Genomic DNA, 25,331 nt, shown 5'->3' with positions numbered 1-25,331 from the left:
CTGTACACTATATCACTTTACAGTATGGATGTGTGTGTATGTACGTATATGTGTGCCTGCGTGTGTGTGTGTGTATGAAAATGTATGCATGCATGCCTGTTTGTTAGTGCCTCTATGTGTGCATACAGTACATGTTGACATTTCTGCTTGTGAGTGTATGTGTGCATGAGTGTGTGCACTTGCATAACTGAAGTTTTTAAGTATTTAGAAATGCTTCACTCTCTGAAGTGTTTAGTTGGACAAATGCATACCATTTATACAGCCATTAAACAGCCAATATATAAATGCTAGTATGGCATGTATACGCATACTGAGAGTGGCAGGTTAACTAGTCCAGGGCCCCAAACTAGGAGCAGTTGATTACACAGTTCATTCAGAGAAGCTGGCATACGATTCTCTGGCCCTAATGCTCAAACCACTGAGGTTCAGTGACATTCTCTCAGGAACACTTTCCCCAGTCTTCACATAAACTTTGCATGGTCAAATGCAGGCAAACCCAATTGCGCTCTCAGGACCCTGAAGTTTTTTCCAGTGCTCTGGGTCGACCACACAACCCGCAGCTACATCCAACCACCGACAGAGGCCACATCCAATGCTCCAATCGCCGTGCGAGACCTACAGAGCTGTCCCGCTGTAGCCGTGCTAGGTGCCTATAAATGTCCCTGAGAGTCAAAACACAAAACTGAGTGATGGCGGAAAACAAACAACCGCGACCGGAACACTGCCTGTCCAGCGGGGAACGGGGGGGGGGGGGCTGGGGGGGAGGGGTTCCGTCCAGAAAAGTGCGTCAGACGCAGAGCAAACACTGAATTCCTGAGAAGAGCGAGAGAAAGGAGCACAACCCTTCTGAGTGAAGACAGAAAGGGCCGCCTGGCACGAGGCCAAGGCCCGGGAGCTGGATGGGGGCTGTGCAACCCAAGAGCGGCTCCACAGTGAAGAACACCTCTGTAGACAATGTAGGGTCACTTATGATAAATCCTGATACTTTGAAGCTACGCAATAGAGCAAAATCCCGAAGGATCCATTTTACTTGGATATTTATGAAAATGTATTTCTGGATATTCAATTGATTTTGAAGCAAATGGAAGTGAATTAACGTGAATATCTTTCATACACATTATGCCAGTTCATGTGTTTATTAGCTATTAACAATCATCATTATAATGATGCTACTACAGCAACTACAAAAACTACTTCTTTAACTAATACTATAATTACTGGGGCTACTGCTTATACTGTAGATAATCAATGTAATAGTAATCTGTGAAACAGTAATGCCAAAGCCTGAAATGAAAAAGCATTCGTATCTTTATTGTTTCAGGTAATAATAAAGCAAGAGGCAATTTGGAAAGTATAAATCTCTTTAGTTTCAATTCTTGGATGAGAGCCAGGTGCAGTGTGGGATAATAGTTTCTTGAGAGGGATGGCAGGATGAGATGACTTGCAGTAGTGTTTTTTTTTTTGTTTTTTTTGCCTGGGACATTAAAAGTTTGGAAGTTAAGATTGTAAATTTAATAACTGCAACCCAGGACACCGTCTGTGAACGTATGAGCTTACTATGGGCACCTGAGGAGGGGAATCATTGTTCTTTGATGTCTGATACCTCAGACAGCACACTGCCTTCCAGCCTTCCAGAAGGATCTGTTACCATCTTTAGCCAGGGCGGTGCTGCCTACTATTCCAGGGCATCTTCAAGTCTACATATAGGAAAGAGAATGGAAACAGTTTACATTCATATGTCAACACGCACACATGCACACACACACACGACAAAGATCTTTTGGATGATTGCCCACGTGTGTACAAGAATAATGCACAGACCTTATTTCCTTCTTCTGTCTCTTATTTGCAAATGAAATGAGCTGAGCTACAGTGGTGACTGGACAGTGGGCCCTGCAGTAAGCTAGCACACTGCAGTCACAGATTTCACAGACAGCCTGAGTTTCCCCCACTTGCTCTGTCATTGTGGTGAACACAGTGGAAATGCTTGCGAACCAGGAAATCCTGCAGCAATCTTGCGTGCAATCCTGCCATAAGGGCGGAGTGTCTCATGGGAGGACCGGCTATCAAACAGGAAAATCTTTGCTGGCTTCTTAGTCATAAGTAATTGACCTCCTTAGTGCCTAAATAATGACCCCTCGTTTCCGTTGGACCTCTGAGTCTAGTTTGGACCGAGCCATGATGTCACATTGGCAGTTCCCCCCAGCCCGTGCTCACTTGAAGTCGCCGCCATCCAGAAGCCCCCTGTAGGTGGCGATCTCTGCCTCCAGCTGGGTCTTCAGGCTGAGCAGCGCCTCGTACTCCTGCGTGTGATGGTGGATGTTGGTGCGCAGCTCCATCAGTTCTGCCTCCAGGTGCAGGATGATGTTGTTGTTCTCCTCCATCTCCATGCTGTAGTGCAGCTCTGTGTCTTGCAGGGAGCCTTCCAGAGAGGCTTTCTGTTTGGGGAGGGGGGGGGGGGGGGGGGGAGAAACACCTAATCAGTAAATCAATGAAGCAATTGATATCCCTGAGGTGCAATTCGGTTGCAGCCATGTTAAAACACAGACTCAAAATATGCATTGTGAAATTGCAAACATGGGAAGGTAGGCAATCTTCAAAAATGCAAATGGTTGTTGTGCTTTTTGAGAACTTGGAGGAAAGAATCAGTTGATTCATCAAAGAGGAGACTCTTTTGATTGTCTGTCGCATGTTGTATTTTGCACCTAGAAGATTAGGTGTGTGTACCCAAAACATTGGTTCAACCCCCAAAGGGTCACACAGTCATGAAGAAGCAGACTGACACAGTGATCAAATTAACCTGAGTGCTTTTGATTTTATGGAGGTCATGATCATAGGACCTGTTGTATTAAATTGCACTCAAACTAGTTGGTGAGTGGTTGCTGAGCTGAAAATCTGTGGGTTGGAAAACTTCCCCTCAAACTGATTATTGGTCCCAACCTGTTTTCAGTATATAACTAGCCCTCCTCAATGAGACCATTTAAGTGCATATTTCATCAACATTATTTGTGCTTACATGTAGACCTACATGTAGAATATAGATGGAAAATACCTGCACTGTGCAGATTTTAAACAATCCTTTGCCTCAGGTTTTGTTATTGCTTGTTAGGCTGAAAGCTAAATTGGTAGTTGGTAGTACCTACTGATTATAATAGATTCTTCTGAACTTCATTTGTCATTTCATCTCTCTCAGCTGTGTGTTACTTGCCAGTTGATTTGTCCGATTGTTGGCACACTTGTTAATCAAGGAAAATGAATGAAAACAGGTTGAGACCAATGATGAGTTTTCAGCCCTGCCAAATTTCAGCTTACCAATCACCACTGACTGAAACTGGTTGTCCTGAAAGCCACGCTTTGGAGTGTCAGAAGTCAGGTGCAGAGTCAGGGGAAGTGCTAAAAGCTGCAGCAAACTACTGTAGATGGTATTATTATTAATGGAAGAAACAGGGTACCTGGCTTCTTTGGGACTGCATTTCAATCTCTAGGGACTGCATCAGCCTGTGTTTCTCTTTCCTCTCAGTCTGAACCCCCTGCAGGGCTGTCATGCTCTCTGCCACCTCCGCTTCCACCTCCGACACCTGGTGGAGTAACACACACACACACACACACACCACACACACAGAGAATGAGAGCTGGAGGTGAAGCTTGTATGTGTTTTGCAAAATTGTCCTTTGGGATTCATACTGGTTACAGAAAGAGGAAGGTTTGCGAAGCACCTTGAGACCATGGCAGGCTTTCAGTTCTTCCTGGTTCTTCAGTGCCATCTTCTCAAACTTGGCCCTGATCTCCCCGATGATCTGCCCCAGGTCCTCTCCCGTTGGAGCATCAACATCCACCCGGACTCCTGATTGCTCAATCTGGATATGCAGCTCCAGAATTTCCTGTAATTATTACTGCAATTACTCTGCAGTTCTTTTTGCATGCCTCGTTTTCCACAGTGAAGAATAAGCACTTCAAGTCAGTGGACATTAGGAGAATACAAGAGCAGGCTACTCCCAATAGAGTGGCTGGCATTTGTCCTGAGCGGAAGATTCGCCTCTCTCTTGTAGTACTATGTAAACTGTAGGGTGTAAAATGGTTAGTGGCTCTCCTGCAGTTCTGTGTGGACTGTAGGGTATAATATTTGTGCATGTGGATTAGAAACTGGAAAGAAACTTTGGTACAAAAAAAGATAAGTCTTTGGAAAGTCTGTGAAATCTCTGAAAGCAGACATCCTTTTTAAAAGTATTTTCAATAATAAAACATTTCTCTCTGTAATGAAAACATATGCATTTATGTCAGTTGTGACCTTTTCATCTACAGTATCTAGCTAAATATACTGCATACTATCTGCCCTGAATTATATAGTCGAGTACGATTACAATGAAAGATTTACCTATTTTTATTTTGCCAAACAACTTTCTATCTCTCTTTGCTCGGAGTGCATCTTTCAGTGTGGAAGGTTATATTTTTGAAGATAAAGGAGAAGACTGGTTTATTGCAGTAGCTGTACCTCTTCATGGTTCTTCTTCAGTAAAATCAAATCTTCACTCAGGGCCTCGATATCGCTCTCCAGCTTCATCCGGGTCTGATGAAGGGTGTCCAGCACATTTCTTAAGCCTGCTATATCAGCCTCGACAGACTGCCGAAACCTTCTCTCGATCTCCACTCTGAGAACACAAACACAGAGCTTTTGTCTCCACTCTTTTCTATGAAGAATTATGCAGGTAAGAGCAGACCCCCCAATCCACACACACACACACACACACACACACACACACACACACACACACACATATATATACAGTATGTGTTTAGTCATCTGCACAACACAGAGGTAAGATTCTGGAAACTCACTTCATCTGGAAATCTTCAGCCTCAGAATTCAGCTTGTTTATCCTTACAGCAAGATTTTCATTGCCCAAAATCATTCCCAAGATCTGCAGGAGAGACAAAGCAATAGACCCTCTCAGTTTCAGTTGCTATGTTCAGATGCAGATGACATGTTCAGATGCTAGAGATGATTGGATCAGCAAAAAACAAAGAAACATGATCTACAGACACACTAAGATAACAGCCTTTTATGATGGTTTCAAAGTCCAAGTTTGAACTATTCTGAAATGAAGTGGGGGGACTGGACTGAAAGTGAAAATGAATACGTTTGGTTGTATTTTATATTCTTTACAATCTGTTCCCCCTATTCCTCAATATTCTGACAATTAATGAAACAATGTATGATAAAATATGCTGAAATTTTCATTATTTCATTTTCACTACTGTACAGCCTAATGATTAGTGTAAAACAGCATGTCTATGTTACGCAGAGAGGCCCGGCTGCTGCCCTGTAGTTGTCACCTGTGTGCGCAGGTCCTCCAGGATGGCGTCGTAGTGGCTGTAGTCCTTGACTTCAGGGCCCCTCTTCTCCAGCACCTCGTGGATCTGCAGCTCTAGCTCGCAGTTGGCCTCCTCCAGGCTGCGCACCCTCTCCATGTAGGAGGCCAGCCGGCCATTCAGGCCCAGCATGGTTTCTCTCTCGTCACCTAAGGTGAACATGCCGGAAGCCACAAGGGGTGACCGGTATGTCCTGGCTGCGACCCCAGAACTGGAATGGGATGTGATTCCTCGCCCTCCTGCACCCCCATACACTCTCCATGCGGTTTGCGTAGGGCGCTCCCAGTTGGTACTCGCCCAAGGATAATTTGGTCCAGTAAAGTGAGACATGGTGCTCAGGCGGGTCGGTCAAATTGGTTGGCGAACGACACTGAGGCGGGCGGGCTCCGCTGCAGTAAGAAGAACTATAGTGGCGTCACGTAGTTGTTTTATGGTCATTGCCTTCCCTCCCTGCCTCTATTGCTTCCTGCACATCCCCTTCTTTGGACTTTGACTCTCTCTTTGCTCCTCCCCAGATTGACTCCTCAGTCAGCAACGGACACAAATGCATTAATATACAAAATGCCACACAATAAATGCATAGGTAGCAGCTAAAAAGGGCCCAGGGCCACCATGTGCTGCAGAGGACAGCTTGTATTTGTAGACTCTACCAGATCCACCAGCATCTGGAATCAATCCTGCATCAGAAAGTCAGTCAAACCACACCTTGCTTATTGGGGGTGGAAAGCACTGACACCTTTCTGAATCTCCCATAAATGCTCAATTGGGTTCAGATCTGGAGACTGTCTTGGGCCAAGGTCATGTCATGTGGATAACATTGTTATCATTCTCATCAAACCATTGGGTGACAGCTCATACTCCTATCCACAGAGCATGAGCAATAACCAAATGGTTTGATGATGATAATAATGTCCTCCACCTGCCATGGCCTTGAGGCAGTGGATGAGCACACCCAAACTATGCGAGGAGAATGTAGCTCACAGCAGAATCTCTTCACTGTTGGACCCAAGCACTTAGGCCTGCAGGCCTCTTGAGGTGTGCACCATATGTGGTGCATGTGTCAAGAACATGGTGAAGTATGATAAATCTGACCATATCATATTCCTACACGATTCGATAGTCCATTACCTGTACAATTTGCACCATTGTACTCCTAAACATTAATTTCCAGGTGCTATATACACTACAACCTGACTATGGTCTCCTGCTTCGTTAAGTTCTTGTAGAAACTGAATGTTCACGCTCTCAGAAATGTACAGTTGGTTAGAGTTGCTCGCCTGTTCAGCATTTGCCACTGAAATTATTCCAGGGACATAAATTAGGGACCTCATAATCTACACACTGCCCCAGCCACCATCCGCACCTTCCATATCTCGCCTCTCACCCATGCCCCATCAAAACCCCACCCAACTGGTGTATTTATGTGCATTGTTGCATGGTGATGTGACTTGTTGAGCAAATTCAAATGCGTGTGATGTGACGTGTTGTGGTTGATGGGTACTTATTATTACATGTAGATGCAATGTTGGATTTGTATGCAATTTTACATTTGTTAATCTAACAAAAAATAGAAATAGAAAATTTGCATTCAAGAACAAATAATTTGAATGACATTCCAAGCTGTGCTCCCCTAATAAAAACTTAAAAGCAAACTCACACATCATGTAAAACACTTGCTTTTATTGCATAATGGGTGACAACATAAATGTGATGAGACCAAGTGGATTCTTGGAAAATTATGCCCAAAATGAATTACTCCTCTTTAAGATTTAGCAGCTGTAGTATCCAGCTACAAAAAAAGTGTTTTAAAAACAGTAAAATTCCCCTTCATTTTGTTTTCTCAACCTTCATTTCTATAATATTGCATTGTGTGTAAGTGCTTTGGACAATTTAGACAACATATTTGGCAAAGGGAGGAGTTAATTTCTGAAAATTATATATGCTTCTGATTTTTGCTTTTTGTAGGATATGTGACAGTTGTGTTTGTTGGCCCATGTTTGCTCGGCAGGACGGAAGCAGGGTCGCTCAGTGGAGCACAGGTGGGCGCTCAGGATTTGCTCTCCCTGGTTTCTGTGCTGGATGACACCACCTTCCCATCCACCAGGGTCTCTGTGACAGTCATCACCTTTGTCTTCACCATCCTCTGGTCTGTGACAGCATCCTGGAGCCTAGATATGGCAGGGAGGGAAACAGGGAAGGCTCTTAATCACCAGTCCGCTACTGGCTCAATAACTTTTGTTATATTTCAAACTAATTGCATTGCCCTCATTTTCCGTAGTCACTGAAATCGACATTGTATAAATTGTTTCTCTCTCTCTTTCTTTCTCTCTCTCTCTCTCTCTCTCTCTCTCTCTCTCTCTCTCTCTCTCTCTCTCTCTCTCTCTCGACTCACTTGAAGTCACCGCCGTCCAGAAGCCTCCTGTAGGTGGCGATCTCGGCCTCCAGCTTCATCTTGATGTTGAGCAGAGCCTCGTACTCCTGCGACTGCTGCTGGATGTTGGTGCGCAGCTCCGTCAGCTCAGCCTCCAGCTGCAGGATGATGGTGTTGTACTTCTCCATCTCCATGTTGTAGCGCAGCTCTGTGTCCCGCAGGGTTCCCTCCAGTGAGCCTTTCTGCAGGGGTGGGAGGAAGAAAGATGTGATGAAAAAGACAGGGGACAAGGGAGGTTGGGAAAATGGGATGAGAGAAAGCTACGGCACAGAGAATTTACAAAATCCAAGGACCACCCTCTCGTTGTTGGGAATTCCCTCAGCTGTCCTCTTACAAAGGTGTTCTGATATCTCATGAGCTACACGGTGCTGGAGACTGATCTCATTGGCTGTGTGGTGCCAGAGATTGAATCTCATTGGCTTGGCAGTGCCTTACCAAGGTCCTCTGCGACTCGAGCTCGATTTCCAGGGCCTGCAGCTGTCTGCGCAGTTCGTTGACCTCTGTGCGTGCACCCTGAAGGGCCTCTGTGTTCTGTGTCACCTGCACCTGGACCTCTGACATCTGAGGGAGAGAGGGGGAGACAAACAAAATGGGTCATCATCACAGTGTATGTCCAGCTCTTGTTTCTGACTGGTCTGTTAGAAAGTTGAAGCAGGTGGCAACAGGAAAAGAGAGCAGCTCTGTGGCTTCCTGCCCTCTGGTTTGAAATCTATCACCTGCAGCCAGTGAAGAAAATTCAAGAAAACCTGTGGAACCTGCCAGCAGAGAATTGAGGAATGCCAGAACAGGGGAGGTACCTGCGACTCATGCCAGGCTTTCAGCTCCTCCTGGTTCTTTAGCGCCATCTTCTCGTACTTGGCTCTGATCTCTTCCATGATCAGTGACAGGTCCTGCCCCTTGGGGGCATCCACGTCCACCTGAACTCCTGATTGGGCGATCTGGTTACGCAGCTCCATGACTTCCTGTTTGAGAGCGAGCAGGGGGAACAAGTCACACCATTAGCCTGGTAGGCATCCAGACAACACTCAGAGGTACAGCGGGCCTTAGGGCTTTCTGGAATGCAGGAAAAGCCGATACGGCGGGCAGTTGGAGAGCTTACGTTGTCGTGGTTCTTCTTGAGGAAAATGAGCTCCTCTCTCAGTGCCTCGATCTCACTCTCCAGGTTCATGCGGCCAATGTTGGTGTCATCAATCACCTTCCTCAGGCCCACGATGTCAGCCTCCACTGACTGCCGGATAGCCAGCTCCGACTCAAACCTGTAAGAGGCAGCCCACACGGCTGGTCAAAGATTGGAAAACACACCGCTGCAAAGCCGTCACTGACAGAAGGAAAGCTATCGGTTGGTATGAATGTTCTGGAAAAGAACCACACTCACTTGACTCTGAAGTCATCGGCAGCCAATCGGGCGTTATCAATCTGGAGCACAAGGCGGGCATTGTCCACAGTTGCGTCAAACACCTGAGACAGATGGGAAAAGGGTTATTTAGCACTCATGGAATAGCATAGAATAATAATGGAGTCTTGGAAAGGTAAAAATGCATTATTTCATTATTATATATATATATATATATATATACTGGCTTGGCTTAGAAATTGAACCAGTAACATCTGGACAAATGTCTTCATGGAAACAAAAGGTTTAGGATTCCGTCTTCACTATTGATTTAAAGTTAGAGTGAGAATCACCCGAGTTAATTAGAGAATGAGAGACAGAAACATCAGACGAAACCCAGCAAACCTAGACCATAAACACAGTCACGCTATCTTCAGCAGAGCATATATAATGTCCATTAGAGAAGAGGTGAAAGTGAAGCCGAGATAAATGTACACGCAGCGGGACACACCCGAAACTTCACAAAACGGTACAGTTCACAGGAGATAAGGTGAGGGAGGCAGGTGACAAAGTCCGGGCGATTATGGTGAACAAACAGCAGGCCATCTGGGGAAATGGGTTAAGTGTCGAGAGAGGGGGCTGTAAATTAGCACAGGGGTGGGGACAGGCCGGATTTCCTGGCTCTCTTCACACAAAAGCAGCTATTTATTTATTTTTAACTTATTATAAGTCTTATCCTGCTATACAACAGCAAAAATAACTAAATGTGCATTTTTAGCGGGCAGACAGCGAGGCGCAATGGCGTTCGTAACATTTGAGTAGTTGAGTGTCATTAGTTACAGAGTGGGCTTTCCCACAGTGATCATACTGAATGCCTTTCATGCTGAGATTATATCAAATGAGAGAGGAAATTTTTTTTACTAATAAAGTTGAAAGTGCTATGGAAATGTTTTCACATAAATTATGGCTACTGTTTCTCCTGGCAACAACTCAGTCTCAAAGTTTAGTGAAAAAAAAAAGACAGTAATCATTCCTTCCCTGAACTGGAAGGGTTTATTTTTACTTCAGATTATTTTCCATTTGCAGGGTAACCCACCACTTATGCGTCACACGGCCGACAAACGTACACACTCCGCCGGAATGGCACTTGTGGTTGGACTCCTAATATAAGGCAGGGAATAGGGAACCTCATTTTTTGAGGAGTGACTCAATGGTTGGCGTTTGTTGGAGGAACAGAAATGTGTTGATATATGTATATTTGAATGAGGCTCTACGTGACTAATCTGCAGCTTTAATCTAGAAAATATGCCCCCTGATAAGTTCTTATTCATGGTTATCGGTCTGTACATTCAGAAAGTTGGATATGCCCCACCCTAACATAGGATTAATGTGCTAAATGTAGTGGTTAGGTGTGAATGTGTAGCCTGTTATCAGTGCAGTCTCAATATTGACTGATCTAAAAACTAGTATGATTGCAAAACAATAAATCCATTTTTAAACAATGACCATGTATGGTATATAGTTCACTCAGATGCAGAATGTCTAAAGGAAAGTACAATAGCATTCAACCAGAGCAATGAAAATAAATGACATACATTTTTCAAATATAAATATATTTTCTATATTTCAAATATGATTTTTAAAATTCATTTAAATACATTTCAAAACGAAATAGACATAGACCTTGTCAATTCCTCTCAAGGACACCTAGCAAGAATGGGGGTGGGAGGGATTTGAAATGAAATCCAAATGAGCCAGGGGGCAGTGTATAGTTAACTTTAGGCCGTATATGTGGGCACACTAGGAAAGATGCCAGAACAACACCAGGCCGAGCGTCCCTGGTTTCAGAATGTTCTGGCCACCGGCCACCATCCTGCAACCGCCCGTGGAGCTCCAGACACACCTGCGGCTCATTTGCCTATCTCAACAGGTCAGTTGGAGTCCACAATACAAGCCTCTGTTCCCACCCCTGCCACTAATCCCTCTCTCTTCAGTTCCCCCTCTCAGAAACCACTAAAAACCTTCCCCCTTTCTCCACACCCTCCCTCTCCCCCGTCCCTGTTCCAGCTCGTCCCCCCCCTCCCCCCCCCAGTCCCGCGCGCCTCACCTTCTTGCGCAGGTCCTCCAGGACAACGTTGTAGCGGCTGTAGTCGTTGACGTCGGGGCCCCTGTTCTCCAGGAACTCGCGGATCTGCACCTCCAGCTTGTTGTTGGCCAGCTCCAGGTTGCGCACCGTCTCCAGGTAGGTGGCCAGCCGGTCGTTGAGGTGCTGCATGGCCACCTTCTCGTTGCTGCAGATGGCCCCACCGCCGCTGCCGCTCACCTGGATGGAGGAGGAGAAGGAGCCGGCGGGCGCCGCGCCACGCACCCCGGAGTACGACACGGCCGAGATGCGGGTCCCCTGGCCCCCCGCCCCGCCGTAGATGCTGGCGGCCCGCTGCACGGGCAGGCCGCCGGACAGCCGCTCGTAGAAGCCTGCGTGCCGGGTGGGCCCGGCCGTGCTGGAGCGCACAGAGTAGCTGGAGGATTTGTATGAGCTCATGTTGCTAGGAGGCGGAGCTGACGCTGACAGACCGGGGGGGTGAAGGCTGTGGAACAGTGCAGTTCAGTTGAATACAGCAGCAGAGACTCTGCACACAGACACACAGGGCAGGCGGTCCGGCTGTTTATATATGACCAGAGGCCTCCCCTTCCCAGACTTCAGCCTCCGCCCCCTTCCCTGCACGCCTCCCACCCATCCTAATACCGCCTCCTCCCCAGGCTGTCCTTACCCCGCTAAAATTTATGATGGCCCTATCTCTTCATATGCAATTTACTCAATGATTATAGTGCCGATTATGTGATCACATTTAAGGTGAAATGTTTTAGTCATGCTTCTTAGCAGTGAAAGTCACACACCACCCACATACAATGAACAACACAGAAAGACAAAAACAAAAATATATGTGAATATATAATGTAAAATAGACACACAGAAACATGCACATATAAAATGCTAATGGGTCCTTGAGATTTTGACAAAAAAAAACTAAAATTAGGATGCTATTTCATTTTCAAGGGATGACAAACAGCCAATCTGAAAGACAGGACATTGACTAGTGATACGGATGATGGAAAGGTGTGGTGGCATGTATGTCACCCAACTGTGGGATTACTCATCTGGCAGAGGTGAATGATTTGGGGTTTGGGGAAGTTCTCACACATGGATACATTCCGGCTCTGAGCACACCTTAATTGTCTCAAGTACCCAGAAAGAAGAAAAATCACCCATTATTGCATGCCCAAACAGATGTACCATTACATCACAAATTATAGCGTCTTTCTCAGAACATGCATTGCTCGGCAGTAGACCAAATATCTGACTCAGAAAGGATTAAGACCACACAGAGGCTTCCAAAATAATACATTTCAAGGATTTGCTTCATAAAGATTTTTGTAGATCCATGCATTGGCACACCGAAAGGAATTTCTACGGGGTGTTTTTATGCACTTAAAGAAACGTAACGGTGAGCCGTATGTTTTAGGACAGACACCTGCGAAGAGAAAGTCTGAGCCATGGAGAACTGGAGCTCAACCAGCAGAAATGAAGAAAGCTGCTACCAGCTTTCAACAAAGGAAAAATACCAAGAACCCCCCCCCCTGCCTCACCCAACCACCACCCACCCTCCACTTCCCTCACTCTCGGTTGAATTTTCCCATTTGTAAGTTGACGCTGCCTGGATTCCCAGGAGATATGCGGGGGGGGGTTTGACTATTTTGTACACGCATTTTGTACAGGCACACAAAAATACTTTCAAAAATACTTCACGGTAAATATTAAAATCATCTGACAGAGTGGATTTTACTCTATTTCCTTACTTGACTCTCCTTCGAGTTAAAATGAACAGAGAAAATGGAAAATGTTGCTGTGCTTCATCCAAAATCCGAAAGGTAACACTAAAGAGCTGAAGTGACAGCAGAGGGATGTTAATGATTAACACGAGGTCTTTGCCCTCCCGTTGCGCTATGCGAGATAATGTTGTGAGAACCAGGATGCAGAACAACGCTGGGCTGGAGTTCTCCGATACGAAGAAATCCCTAATAGCAATTTGCCGTTTCCATCATACTCCAAAAAGGCCCCCCTTCCCCCTGTTGCATTTAAATGCACTAAAAAATAATTATCTTGTGAAAACCGGGCTGTCCATTTTCAGGTTATGCCACCATATGCAGATGGTTGGACCGTAGGGCAGGATTATGGGAGCCAGGCTTTGAAGCATTGTCTGTCCCCTAGGCCTTCCGTCAACACAATAAACGGCACTGTGCAGCTGTCAACATGCTGGCTAATTCATAACCCTGCAGGCGATCACTATAGGTGCCGTGCATTTAATCAACTGCCCAATCAGAAGCCACACCCAGCACAGTCTACCTCCTGCATGTACGTAATGGTATTAAATGACATAATGATGGGATAACAAGATTAGCCTGAGTAACAGGATGCCTCCCATTTTCATCAACACTCAGAATAAAATTCTAATTTCATCTGACAATACATGATGTATTTCTTTGAAAATCCAAAGGGATGTGATGTCTAAAGAGTTGAAGGATTTAAAATAATTATTTGGCCTGGGTTTGGTAAAATAAAGTATGTATCAGTTAAATGAATAAGGAATGGAGGGTCCTCCAGACTCAAACCTGACAGGACAGGAGGGTATGCTGTGTTTGGGCCTGGTATTGGGCCTATGTTCAGCTCTGTGGAGTCGGGTCAGACAGGGTAAATGTACAGTACAAATAGTAGTGTGGCTGTAAACAATGATTGATCAATGGCCAGTTTCTGCCGTTATGTACCATTATGCTCAACTAGAAAATGAAAATAGCTGTATTTGACAGCACGTGATAATCTTAATCACAATAATCTTAATGTGACGTTTTACAGAAGGAGAAACAACACTAAAGCTAGCAGGCTAGCCTCACGTTTAGCAGAAGGAAAAAGATTGGGTTCGTGCCATTGTTCTCAATTGTTGTTAAAAGCTGCCAGATGCGTTGCTCCCCATCCCCTCTATTGTGTTGTATGATGTCGTTGGCATTTCAGCAATCAGGCTCTACCAGCTTCCAGATATCAACAGTTGACTACAAACAACTTTTTTTTTCTTTACAAGAACATTTTGAGTTTAGTTTAGTCTATTATTTGTGAAGCCTGTTTCATTTTTAAAATATATATATACGTATATATATTTAATGTATTTGCTTGGGTTAAGGACACGTGTTCATAGACCCCGGGGAAAAATAAACCTGCATTTATTTGACCATCCTCAAAATGTGGTCTTATAGTAAATTCATTTTCGAGGTTAGTTTTGGTTTTCCTGGCCCAGCCTTTAACCTGAAAAAAGCTTAACTGGATAAACCTACATTTTACTTTAGTTTTTTTTCACCTACGTATATTTTTAACATTTTCTCGACTGAAGATTTTTAGGTTAATCCAAATATACCAAAATATTTGCAAACAATGCAAATTGTTTTCAGTCTATCAGATGAGATAGGATCTTTACTGTAAAATGAAACATCTCTACCCATCTGCCCACATGCACAGTCACTGGGAGTGTCTGCAGTCGCTGGGAGCCCCACCTGCTCAGGTGCTGTTGGCGATCGGGGTTGCTGGGAAAACAGATGTTGACCATCAAGTCTGTGCAGGTCTGGGGGTCTACCCGCTTCAGTATTACAGGAAATACAAGCATGATGCCATGTTTACGCCCACTCACTGGAAAATCAACACCTCCTTACTAAACCTCGCAAAGCACCAGCTTGCTAAGAGTAATGCAATCATTAGGAGTCGGGACCCTGTGTGCTATCTTTCTGAGTAAGTCCTATGAGGTTCAGTCAAGAGTCAACTGAATCAATCACTAACTATTATGCATGTTAACCTACACCACAATTGCAAATATTGTTTTTACTATACCACTTTTGAATGTGAAACACATTCATTTCCAGTGGGAGCAAGGATTTATCCCATTGCAATGCATCGATGTCTCACAATGCTACCGATTGGTTTCTCCTGACCCTGGACTATTGCTTTTATAATACAAAGGATCTTTGCTGTAATGTCAAAAATCTATCTATGGTTGACTGACTCATCGGTCCCTGTTCCGTCTAGACATCCCCCGGGACCGGCTTCTTTGCATTGAGATAAGGAAGGCTGAGTCATGCCTGCTTCAGCATACTTCCAAGATTACAATTCTTTATGATTTTCCCTTTGTGATTCCCATCATTTTGGGGCTAAATCTGCGTCCTCATTCAGGTTTGTGGGTTCCACTGTCTCTCGGCCCAGCAGGCCTATGGAGGAGACCCCGATGCTTGGCATGGCAACTGAGGGATTATGGGAATCGATCACTTCCTTCCCAATGCGCCTCATCCCGCTCCGGGCCTCACCAAACGCACACCACAGCTGGTTACGGTTACCACCACACCGCTTCTCCTTCCCCAAGTAACGAACACATTCCTTTCATATTTAGACAGACGGCGTCCAACATCACACCTGCTGCAAACATGGATTCTGTGCAGGCATGGGCACTGCTGGGAAATGAGTGACTCCCTCATTCCAGCACCCACTCCTGAGGTACAGCAGGGAGGGGCAGGGGAGAAAGAGGAATCACAGGAAACCGAGAACTTTTATCAGGCTTCTCCAGAATCCCCTGATAACGAGAGCGAAAGCCAATAGCAACATAGTTTCACCCCGGTGTTTTCCATGGAAAAACTCCATGGAAACTTCAGATTTGTGTAAATACAACTGTACCTTTTTATTGGCCTCTACTCTGTCCTTGCTTGTCACGTCTTGGCGGGTGGGGTCGAAGTGTACACATCGCACTCCTGTGAGAACGTGGGGAGCTCCCGTGGGCCCCGTTTGCGCTTTGGGGAACAGTAGTCTCGGGGTCACCGCCTGACCACAGAGAGGTTTATAAACGTTGTTTATTGCAAACAACTTTAGCTTCTTTTACTGTGGTCCCAGACAAAACCCTGGGGGGTGGTGTTTCATTTCGGGTCTGTTTTGTTCAAACTCGGGCGTGTCCCATGGATATTTTGAAGGAACACAGAAAGCAACCCCCCCTCCCCTCGCTGGTCCTCAAATCCTGAAACACAGTGGCACACGGGCCGTGACGGACTCGGGGTGTAGCTCTTTTGCCACCGGCGCCGGGATCATACTGGGGACGGCGGTTCCCAGGCCTGGCCACTGCTCCAGGCCTTTCCCCTTTATTGCTCAAATCTCCCCTCAGCAGCACACAATTCAGGGCTATTCATGTTTTCTGCTGAGGCTGCACATTGCTTGGACCTAGTCCCTTGAAATTACTTCATTCACTCTCCCCCACTCTTCACCTAAATACGTACACTCTTACTCACACACTCACACACACAGACACAGGCACAGAGTCAGCGAAATGTCTCATGTGTACGCTGAGTTTGGCGGAAGGGTGATACTAGATGAGAACTGTCCAGCGTTGGCAGCGAAGTGGGTTCTTCTGGCCTGACTGAGACGAGAGAGAGCCGGTCTGAACTGCAGAGAGACCGATATTGTGTGATTAGCTGCAGAGATGGTCATTCAGCACTCTGCATGGGTAGATGTGCATGGGGTTACTGTCACCGTGGCCAAAGCTGATCACAAGGGAAACCATGGTGGCTACTGTGTAGGCATCTGCATGTATCGCATGCAAGTGCATTTGGGGGAATATGTGTGTATGCACAAATCATATGGTGTGTGTGTGTGTTCCTGCCCATGTGTGTGTTTGCACATGTGTCTGTGTCTGTGTACATGTGTTTGTGTATGTGTGTTTGAATTAATGTACGTACTATATGTGTTTGCCTGTACATGCGTGCGGATTTGTGTGTGTGTGTGCGCACATGTGTGACTGGTTCTAGGCTATAAGATTGTAGCTATGGGTGTGGTTGGCGGCTGTGGCTTGTAGTGTGACCTTTGCCCTGGGAGAGGCTGCAATGCTGTCCATGCATTCAAGAAGAAGAATTCAAGCTGAGAGTCCCACTGCCCTCCCTTTTACCAAATGGGTGTTTCCCTGCTGTAAAATGAAAATTTTACAGCTATGCTTGAAGATTGTGCTGGTTAAGTTGGTCATAAACTGGTCAAGCTGGGTATGAGTTGGTCAACCAGCATGGGCAAGCTGGTCTGGCTGGGTATGAGCTGGTCAACCAGCTAGGGCTGGTTGCCTGTCCGAGCTACCAGCTGTTTCAAAACATAGCTTGAGCTGGTCAATCCATGTGAAGCTGGGAACTGGTCTATACTGGTCAACCAACTACCAGATTTCTGAAAACCTATCTTGAGTTGTTTTTTCAGCAGGGCTGTCATGAAAGAGGACTTTGATCAACAGCAGGGCCCATCTCCACTGGTGTAAACACAGCCAGCAATGCATCTCAAACAGGGGAGAGAACAAGAAAGACAAATTGAGAACTGGATTCGATCAAAATTAGTCCTCAAGCTTTCAGTAACCTTTATTGTCACAAACAAAGCTTGGAGATTTTATCAATTACCCAAACAAACATGTTTGTGAAAAACACCAGCTGATTTTTTTTACTCAAAACCCAAAGTTAAAGATTAAAGACATTATTTAACTGAAGAAACACATATGACTCCTTCAGGAGTCATAGCACACACACTATGATGTTGTGTCTAAGATAGGGTGATGTCACAGCGAGTAGAGGTCTCTTTGCATGAACTGCCATTCATGGGTATTCATCCAGTCAGCATGACATGCAGCACAGGAGGTTATTCATTCATTCAATGGTCTGCATTTATATAGCACCTTTATACAAAGCGCTGTACAATTGATGTTTCTCATTCACCCAGTCACACACACACACAGAGTGATTGGCTGCCATGCAAGACACCAACCAGCCCGTCAGGGGGTTTGATGTCTTGCTCCTTGACACTTTGACCGCCCAGGGCGGGATCAAACCGGCAACCCTCTGACTGCCAGATGACTAGTCTTACAATGCAATGTCACCCGAGATAAACATGAAACAGGAAGTTCTTTCTGTCCAATATATTCCTGTCAAATTGAAAGAAAAATGAAAAGCAAACTCCAAAATTGAACCCACACCTACCCATTGTCAGTGAGAGGTAAAAAAGGACCTCCACTGTTCATACTGGTTTTTAGTTTCAGTCCTTTACTGGCCTGCTCTGGATTTACCATTGCATGACCTGACCCAGTGACCTGGTGTTGGATATTGGTGGACATGGTGGGCAATGGTCCCTAACAGAGTCCAACTTTGAGATGAAATCAGCTGACTGTTACTTATAACTGTTGACAGTCATTACTGGTTCAAGGTGCACTTCTACAGCAATGCAATGTGTGCACTAACATTTGGGTAGGTTAAGCATGGCCTGCTGGTAACCCCGAAAAGGGCTGATCTCCCCCCGCCATCTTCACAGTGTAAAGCATGATTTTCAGAATTAGGCTTATCCTGGGCCCTGTTTCTGGTTGTTCTCAAACTACTGTGGGTGTTTCCCTCACCTCTGCCCTTGTTTCAACAACAAGCCATGGAGACGCATTCCTATTATAAAAAAGTATCCAGCTGCTATCGCTAGCAAGCATATTTACAGCAAAGGAAATCACCATAACCCAATCCCCTGTTCCCTTCTTTCTTTATTTCTGTCATTCTTTCTTTTTCTCTTGAAGCATTAAAAACAAATAAATAACAAATTTGAAATGCAAATAACCACACATTACAACAGTGGTATGCTGAACAGCGTCTCTGAACACACAACGCGTCAAACCTCTAAGTGCATAGGCTACAGCAGCAGAAGATTTAAGTAAAAAAATAAAAGTCTAATAAATACCTAATAAAGTGCTCACTGGGTGTATATGGCCCACATCTCCTCCTCCTACCATATGCACATACAGGGCATGCATATTCCCCCTGACCTGCCAACCCCAAAAACATTTTTGGAACCGCTTCTGAACCGCTTCCCAGTCTTGGGTAACAAAAAAATAATATTTTGGCAAACTGAACCAGTCCCCACTGGTGACATGGCAAGTCATGGCAATGCAGGACTAATGAACCTTAAATAAGCTCCCTACATAGAGGCTAACCGGGCACAAGCAAAACATTGTGACAGTGTTCTCATCATTTTCATTGTGTCTTGCTTCTGTTGTCCAGTCAAACAGGCCAAAGTAACAACACTGTGGCGTGGCCCATTCAACAAACAATGTGCTACCCGTCTGCCCACTGGAGTTGGGGTTGGGCACTGAGGGGCAATTAAGCTGCAAGGAACCATATCAATAATTCAGCTAGACTGCACCTGAGCCCTCAGGAAAGTCACATTTGCCTCTACTTGGTTGAAGAGCAGTCATTTTCCTAGTGTATTTAAAGAGGGGAATTTAAGCTACATGACTCACAAAATTAACTTTAATGGTTGGAAGATTACCCTAGACCCTCTTTGTCAGCCCCCGATACGTAATTTAAAAGAGTGCATTCAACACTCTTTCATTTGCTCTCTTTTTCCATGTAGAGAAGTAGGCCTGCCTGAAAAAGTGATACCAATCAGTTACCATACCACAGCCTGCATATTGTTTCTTTGATCAGGTTTTGGGCATTAGCCAATCTAGATACAGGATTTAGATGTAGATAAGTATTGTGCAGTGCTTCGGTTGCACTCTTGGCTGTAGGACACACCCTAGTTTCACAGAAGTTGAGTAAGTCACTAAAGGGCCTGAATTATTCAGTTCAATTGTTGTCATTGTTCGGTAATTTGGTCATTCCTTAGTGCTAAAGTTTCAGCACAAATCCTGAGACCTGAGGGTAGTATGTGATTGTTCAATTCAGAATGATACTCCATGAACAGATAACAAACACAGAAAATAAGTAACTAGCACAGAATGCAGACAAGGTAATGGCCAGACGCGGGTGCCTCAGGCAGAAATTAAAGGCAAGAAATAACTCAAAAGTAGTTACTAACACAGCCACAGGCATGCTAACATTTCTGGCCCTGTGCTGCTTAGAAGAGAGACGGAAGACGGGTGTGTGTATTTTTGTGGACAGAAGAGGTGAGGAATTGGACACCCTGCATATTTCTGAACTCGTGAATCCCTTTTTTGGGTCTGGGCCTGCTTCAAGAGTCATTCACCTCTGTTACTTTTGTGCTATCCCCCCCCCCCCACCTTTCTGTCCATCTCCGCACATTCCAATCACAAGAAGTCATACCTGCCGGCTTTTCACACAACCCTGTCTCCCGTTCCGGCAAAAGGCCACGGACAAAGAGTCCGCACCACACCGACATCTGTAACCATAGCAACAGTGAAAAAAGAGACTTATCTAGAACATTCTCATTTCTTTATTTTGCACATTATTAGTCATGAGGGTTTAGGTTTGCTCTCTAGCCCAACCCAGTTACTGTTAGCACGACAGATAGCATCCTGCCATGGAGGGTACTCACACCCTCCACCTAAAATGACACAGGTTGGCTGATTTATGCAGCTGGATTTGTAAAGAACTAGCTCAGGGTCTGGGAAGTTGCAAACATGTCATTTCTCTTGGATGCCTGTGGACAGTCTAGAGAAGGAGAGAGGTCTGAGCACCTTTTATGGTCAATCACATGAAAAATAGACGCTTGTTCCTGAAGAGCTCAGTATGTCCATATTTGTGTATATCAATATGTGCTTTGATGGTTGTGTGTGTGCATATGTGAGAGAAGGGATTATTGTAGGATTTATGGCATGTGTGTTTGGGGAAGATTGTATTTGTATTTGTGTGTCTGTGAATGCACTGGTGAAAGTGAGTGTGCGTGTGTGTGTGTGTGTGTGTGTGTGTGTGTGTGCACCTGTGTGTCTGTTTGTATGCACTCATATTGTTTGTCTTACAGTCGTAGAATTCAGGCATTTCTGAGGAGCGTCTTACAGAGACCATCCCCAGAGCACACATGGGATTAGCCTTCTCAGCCCTTAACACTAGGCGTGATCCACACCCTTCATTTAAAAAACAATCACGCCGTTATGCAGCGATTTCAACAGTATCAAGTTAATATTTGTCAAACTACAATGAAACACTATTATGCTCATAACAATGGAGAGGAAGTTAGAGGTAGTGGCTGTGGTCAGGTAAGGGACACGATGAATAAACAAATAAGGCTGAGAGATAAGGGACAAAAATTCTAATGATGAACATCTACCACGTTCACATTTCACAAAGCTAAAGGGTTTTGGCTCAACTGATTAGTGTTTACAAATAAAGACAAGAGTCAGAGGCAACACTGACAAGCTCCATGCTTGATTAAATCCACTCCAAACATTGTCAGAGTCTATCTTTTTTCATTTGGAGGTCACAGTTGACAGGGGTAAGCATTTTTGCATTGTGGGAGGAAATGCTTCATTAAGAAAGGTGAATCTGAGTTCTGAGATGTCAGATTCACTTGAACAAGGGCATAGATATTTATCCTGGATTAAGGTTCTAAGAAACGTTTACATAAGTTTCCATAAAGGAGACTATAACTAACGCTGTACATCTGAGGGCAGAGCAGTCCCAAACAAAAACAGCATTGTTACTAGCACACACTGGGACTGGGACCTGTTCCAAAACACTCCCACGCACACACACACACACACACACATACACACTCCCACGCACACACATACACAGACACACACACATACACTCTCACACACAAACATGCAGTATATACAGTGAGCTCCATAATGTTTGTGACAAAGACATTTTCTTTATTTGGTTCTGTACTCTATAATTTTAGATTTATAATCAAACAATTCACTGTAAAATGTACATTCTTAGCTTATCAAATGTATATTCTTATTGCATACCATGACTTCCTGATGTTTGTGATCTCATCATCATCCGAGTCTGGATATCTTATTTTCAGTTTGTCCTACAAGTGATACTAATACTCTCTGCATATGAATGGTTATCTATGGGAATCGGGGGGTGGGACTAGATTCAGCTGCAAATTATGCTAATGCAGTATGGAACATATTTGTTGGCTAAATGGCTTTAAGTGATCAAGGGTCCAAGGTATCAAATGAGCCTCAAACAATCATGCTGCTGGCAGATATGCAGTAGATACTACAAGGGTTCTTTCTCATGACTAATTTTCCTTGTTATTCAGGAGAAACAACCCTTGTAGTATCTCCTGCATATCTGCCAGCAGCATGATGGCTCATTTGATACATTCAATCCTTGATGACTTAAAGCCATTTTTCCAACAAATGTGTTCCATACTGTAAGAAGCAACCAATCTCTGCCATTCTTAAACTGAAATCATTGGGTTCTTTATGGCCTCCCTCACCATGTACTGTATTTTTTTATACCCATTACCAGACTTTTGATGGTCAATTACCATCTGTCTCTTCTGAATTGACAGTTCTTTAGCTTTTCCCATGCTGATGAATGACAAAGTTACTCAGCATACTTGTTACCTAATTTGTCTATTCTAGTGAAACAGAATGTGATGGAACAGCATAATTTAGTTAATCTCAGTCTAACAGAACTAGATTTAGTAAACATTTATTGACAATTCCTCTTTGATTTTATTTTTAATAATTGTCCATAATTGTCAATATTTTCTTTCAGATTGTTATCGGTGTTGTCTATTATATGCAGCCTTTTTTCTTCATTTTTATTAAGTGTGCCAATAATTCTGGATCCCACTGTATGTCAAATACATGCACCCATACACACACACACACACACACACACACACACACACACTCAAACCCACTTTGCCTTAAGCAGGATCTGTCAAATAAGAAGCCTGAAGTTATGTACAACTTAGTTTTTAGGTCTTTACAAAATCACACTGTCTAAGAATGTGTGCTATCTGCCGACGGCAAGTGTTCACATCGAAATAAAACACCTGGAGCTGGAGCCGGAGCCGTTGCCTTGCGGGCAGACAGAACGTAAACAGAGGGATGATTTTCTTTTCGCAACTGAGATTTTGTACGCTTTGCCAGCAGATGTGTGAGGAATGGAAATAGCTATTTTACTGTCACAACAGCCCATATTCTTATCATAGCTTATAGGAACTGGGAGCGGAGAGAGGGCCAGCTGCACTTCGCTCTGTTCCAGCCAGGTTTGGCTGCAGGTGCGAGGCCGTGGGGAGAGTGAGAGTCAGCGGAGGGCAGAGAGAGGGCAGGGCTCCTTCAGGTTGGACATGGGGGGACCACAGGAAATTAAACCCTTTCTTCTGGCAGCTCCTGTGGCCGAAACCTGGCACCCAATCAAAAAAAAGGAGTTGAACTCAGTATTCAAAGTGTCTGGACAACAGCCTCGTATTTCGAAGTAGCGGCCTTGGCTCCCAGCTGATTTAGCCTGGTGGTTAGCATGATAGTCTGTCATACAGGATCCCTGCGCCCAAAGCTTACCAGTTCCTTTTCACTTTGTTTCGCTCACTTACGATAATACAATAACACACAACACACAATTTTGCATTCCAACAGATGAAATTCCTGCAGCAGCGGGAGGGAGGGCGTTTCAGTCGAGTAGCACGCTGCACTCAGAGGCCAGGGGGCAGCCCAGCTGTCCAAACATTTTGACCCAACGTGCATTGGCCGATTCTTTCGGCTGCCCTATTAACTGTTAATATAAGAGATGAATGTGTTTCATGCTGGAAGGCCTATAGGGGGAGTGTTACATGGCAAAACGATCCGTCTTAAGCGCTTTAGCCTTGAATATTGAATAGAAAATATTAGCTTATTTCAAATGTTTTGCTTCTCAAGTTTGAAATTGCCTTTTCCCCATTGGCTAATCTTGTCTGAGATTGTCCTGCCTCATTAACAATCTTTCTGTCTTAATTAGCAGCAGCAAAATAACAAATATAAATAAGGGTTTATGTCAAGGGTATAAGACAAAAATACTTAGTATTGGCTTATGTTTTTGTGGAGGGTGTGCTGAATGAGGAGTGGAGAGACCTGGGGGAGCGCGAGCTTACCACACCCTCACAGCTGTTGAGGCTGTTACCACCGTCACAGCCCAGTGAGGCCCAGTGCAGCCCAGTGCAGCCCCTGGCCTGAAACTGCACCCCACCCATGAGTCCAAGCAGTTCGCGGTCTGAAATTACCTGCCCCGAGGTCACTCCAGTAAGGGCCCCGCCCTATCCGCAAGCTCTGCCTCCAGTACAGTCCTTGGTTATGGTTATGCACTTTGTAGTACGTCGCTCATATCTGCCAAATGCCTATAATGTAACGTAGTGAGAAGGAGGCAGGAGGAGTGACAGAGTTGCTGCCCTAGCAGATTCATGAGTCATGGCGCATAGGGTTGTATCTGGAATGGGTGAGAACACCATGGGCAGAGCTGACACCAGGCAGCCAACTGTGTTTCATGAATGAGTAAGATGCAGGATAGCTAGGAATCTGCGCTGCTAATGTGTCAGTTTGTTTAGCCTACTGAGAGCCTGAGTGCCTGAGCTGATGTCATACAAGGCAAACATATTGTGCTGTAACGTAGACACACGTGCTCACACACACATACACACTAACTCTCTCTCACACGCCCACACACATGTACACTCATACACACTCAATCTCGCACACACGTGCGCGCACACACACACACAGGTGCATGAGAGTAAAAGCCTACATTAGACTCCCATTACAATAAAAACGCATTGTCTTGGCCTGGTCTCTATTACATTTCACTTGTAAAAGAGGTTTAAATCTTGATCTTTGTGGTTGCTGCTCATATTGCATTCAGTGGAATAATGCATTTAAATAACTGGGCAGTCAAAAACATTCAAATGACTAAAAATGTAATCCTTTCAACCAGAGTAACTAAATCTCGAGCTTCTGTGTTTCTCATAAATGTAACTTGGAATAATGCGAAATGGGGCAAGTGCTAACATTTCAGTTGGCAGAACTGTCATAAATGATCTCTGCAAAAGACTAATCATTAACAAAATCACATCTCACCACTACGCCCGATTAAATGATAATATTACACTCAGGTTGTTTTTTTATCGGGCAGTATTTTTATAAAATCTTTTTTTATCAGTTTCCATTTGTTTTATTTTCTTGTATTTATATCTCGCAGGTCACATTTGCCTCCACCATGAGTCAAATTCCTGTCAACAGACCCCTCCCTCCCTCTGTTTATATTCTGCTTTCCCTCGGCCCCACCCAAACCACTGTGGTGTCTGACAGCAGGGAAACACTGCCTGTACACACGATAGACCATGGCAGATCACAATCCCTAATTTTTATTTTATCAACACCTGTG

General features: G+C 44.7%; 2 protein-coding genes across 5 annotated transcripts in view; both read right to left on the bottom strand.

Moving 5' to 3' along the window:
* Window positions 1–1,482: 1,482 nt before the first annotated feature.
* LOC133139018 (keratin, type I cytoskeletal 18-like) lies at window positions 1,483–5,548 on the bottom strand. 2 transcript variants are annotated; one of them, XM_061258256.1, is made up of 7 exons: window positions 5,335–5,548; window positions 4,837–4,919; window positions 4,493–4,649; window positions 3,717–3,881; window positions 3,453–3,578; window positions 2,218–2,438; window positions 1,483–1,697 (listed from the first exon to the last, which is right to left on the bottom strand). In XM_061258256.1, exons 1-7 carry the CDS (start codon window positions 5,530–5,532, stop codon window positions 1,676–1,678), a joined length of 972 nt encoding a protein of 323 aa, XP_061114240.1. In that variant the 5' UTR covers window positions 5,533–5,548; the 3' UTR covers window positions 1,483–1,675. The 2 variants fall into 2 exon arrangements, with proteins under 2 accessions (XP_061114240.1, XP_061114239.1); XM_061258255.1 differs by having other exon boundaries at window positions 3,453–3,881.
* A 1,482-nt stretch (window positions 5,549–7,030) lies between these two features.
* LOC133138443 (keratin, type I cytoskeletal 18-like) overlaps window positions 7,031–25,331 on the bottom strand; it is a 40,150-nt gene continuing 21,849 nt past the window's right edge. For all 3 annotated transcript variants that reach the window (XM_061257217.1, XM_061257218.1, XM_061257216.1), the window contains 7 exons: window positions 11,242–11,722; window positions 9,177–9,259; window positions 8,901–9,057; window positions 8,599–8,763; window positions 8,237–8,362; window positions 7,763–7,983; window positions 7,031–7,538 (listed from right to left, as the gene is read on the bottom strand). In XM_061257217.1, coding sequence (XP_061113201.1) covers window positions 7,418–7,538; window positions 7,763–7,983; window positions 8,237–8,362; window positions 8,599–8,763; window positions 8,901–9,057; window positions 9,177–9,259; window positions 11,242–11,722 — 1,354 coding nt within the window. In that variant the 3' untranslated portion in view covers window positions 7,031–7,417. The remainder of the gene's footprint in view (window positions 7,539–7,762; window positions 7,984–8,236; window positions 8,363–8,598; window positions 8,764–8,900; window positions 9,058–9,176; window positions 9,260–11,241; window positions 11,723–25,331) is intronic.

This window comes from Conger conger, chromosome 10 (assembly GCF_963514075.1).
Source record: "Conger conger chromosome 10, fConCon1.1, whole genome shotgun sequence".
Classification (NCBI taxonomy): domain Eukaryota; kingdom Metazoa; phylum Chordata; class Actinopteri; order Anguilliformes; family Congridae; genus Conger; species Conger conger.
This window is presented reverse-complemented; position numbering and strand designations above follow the sequence as displayed.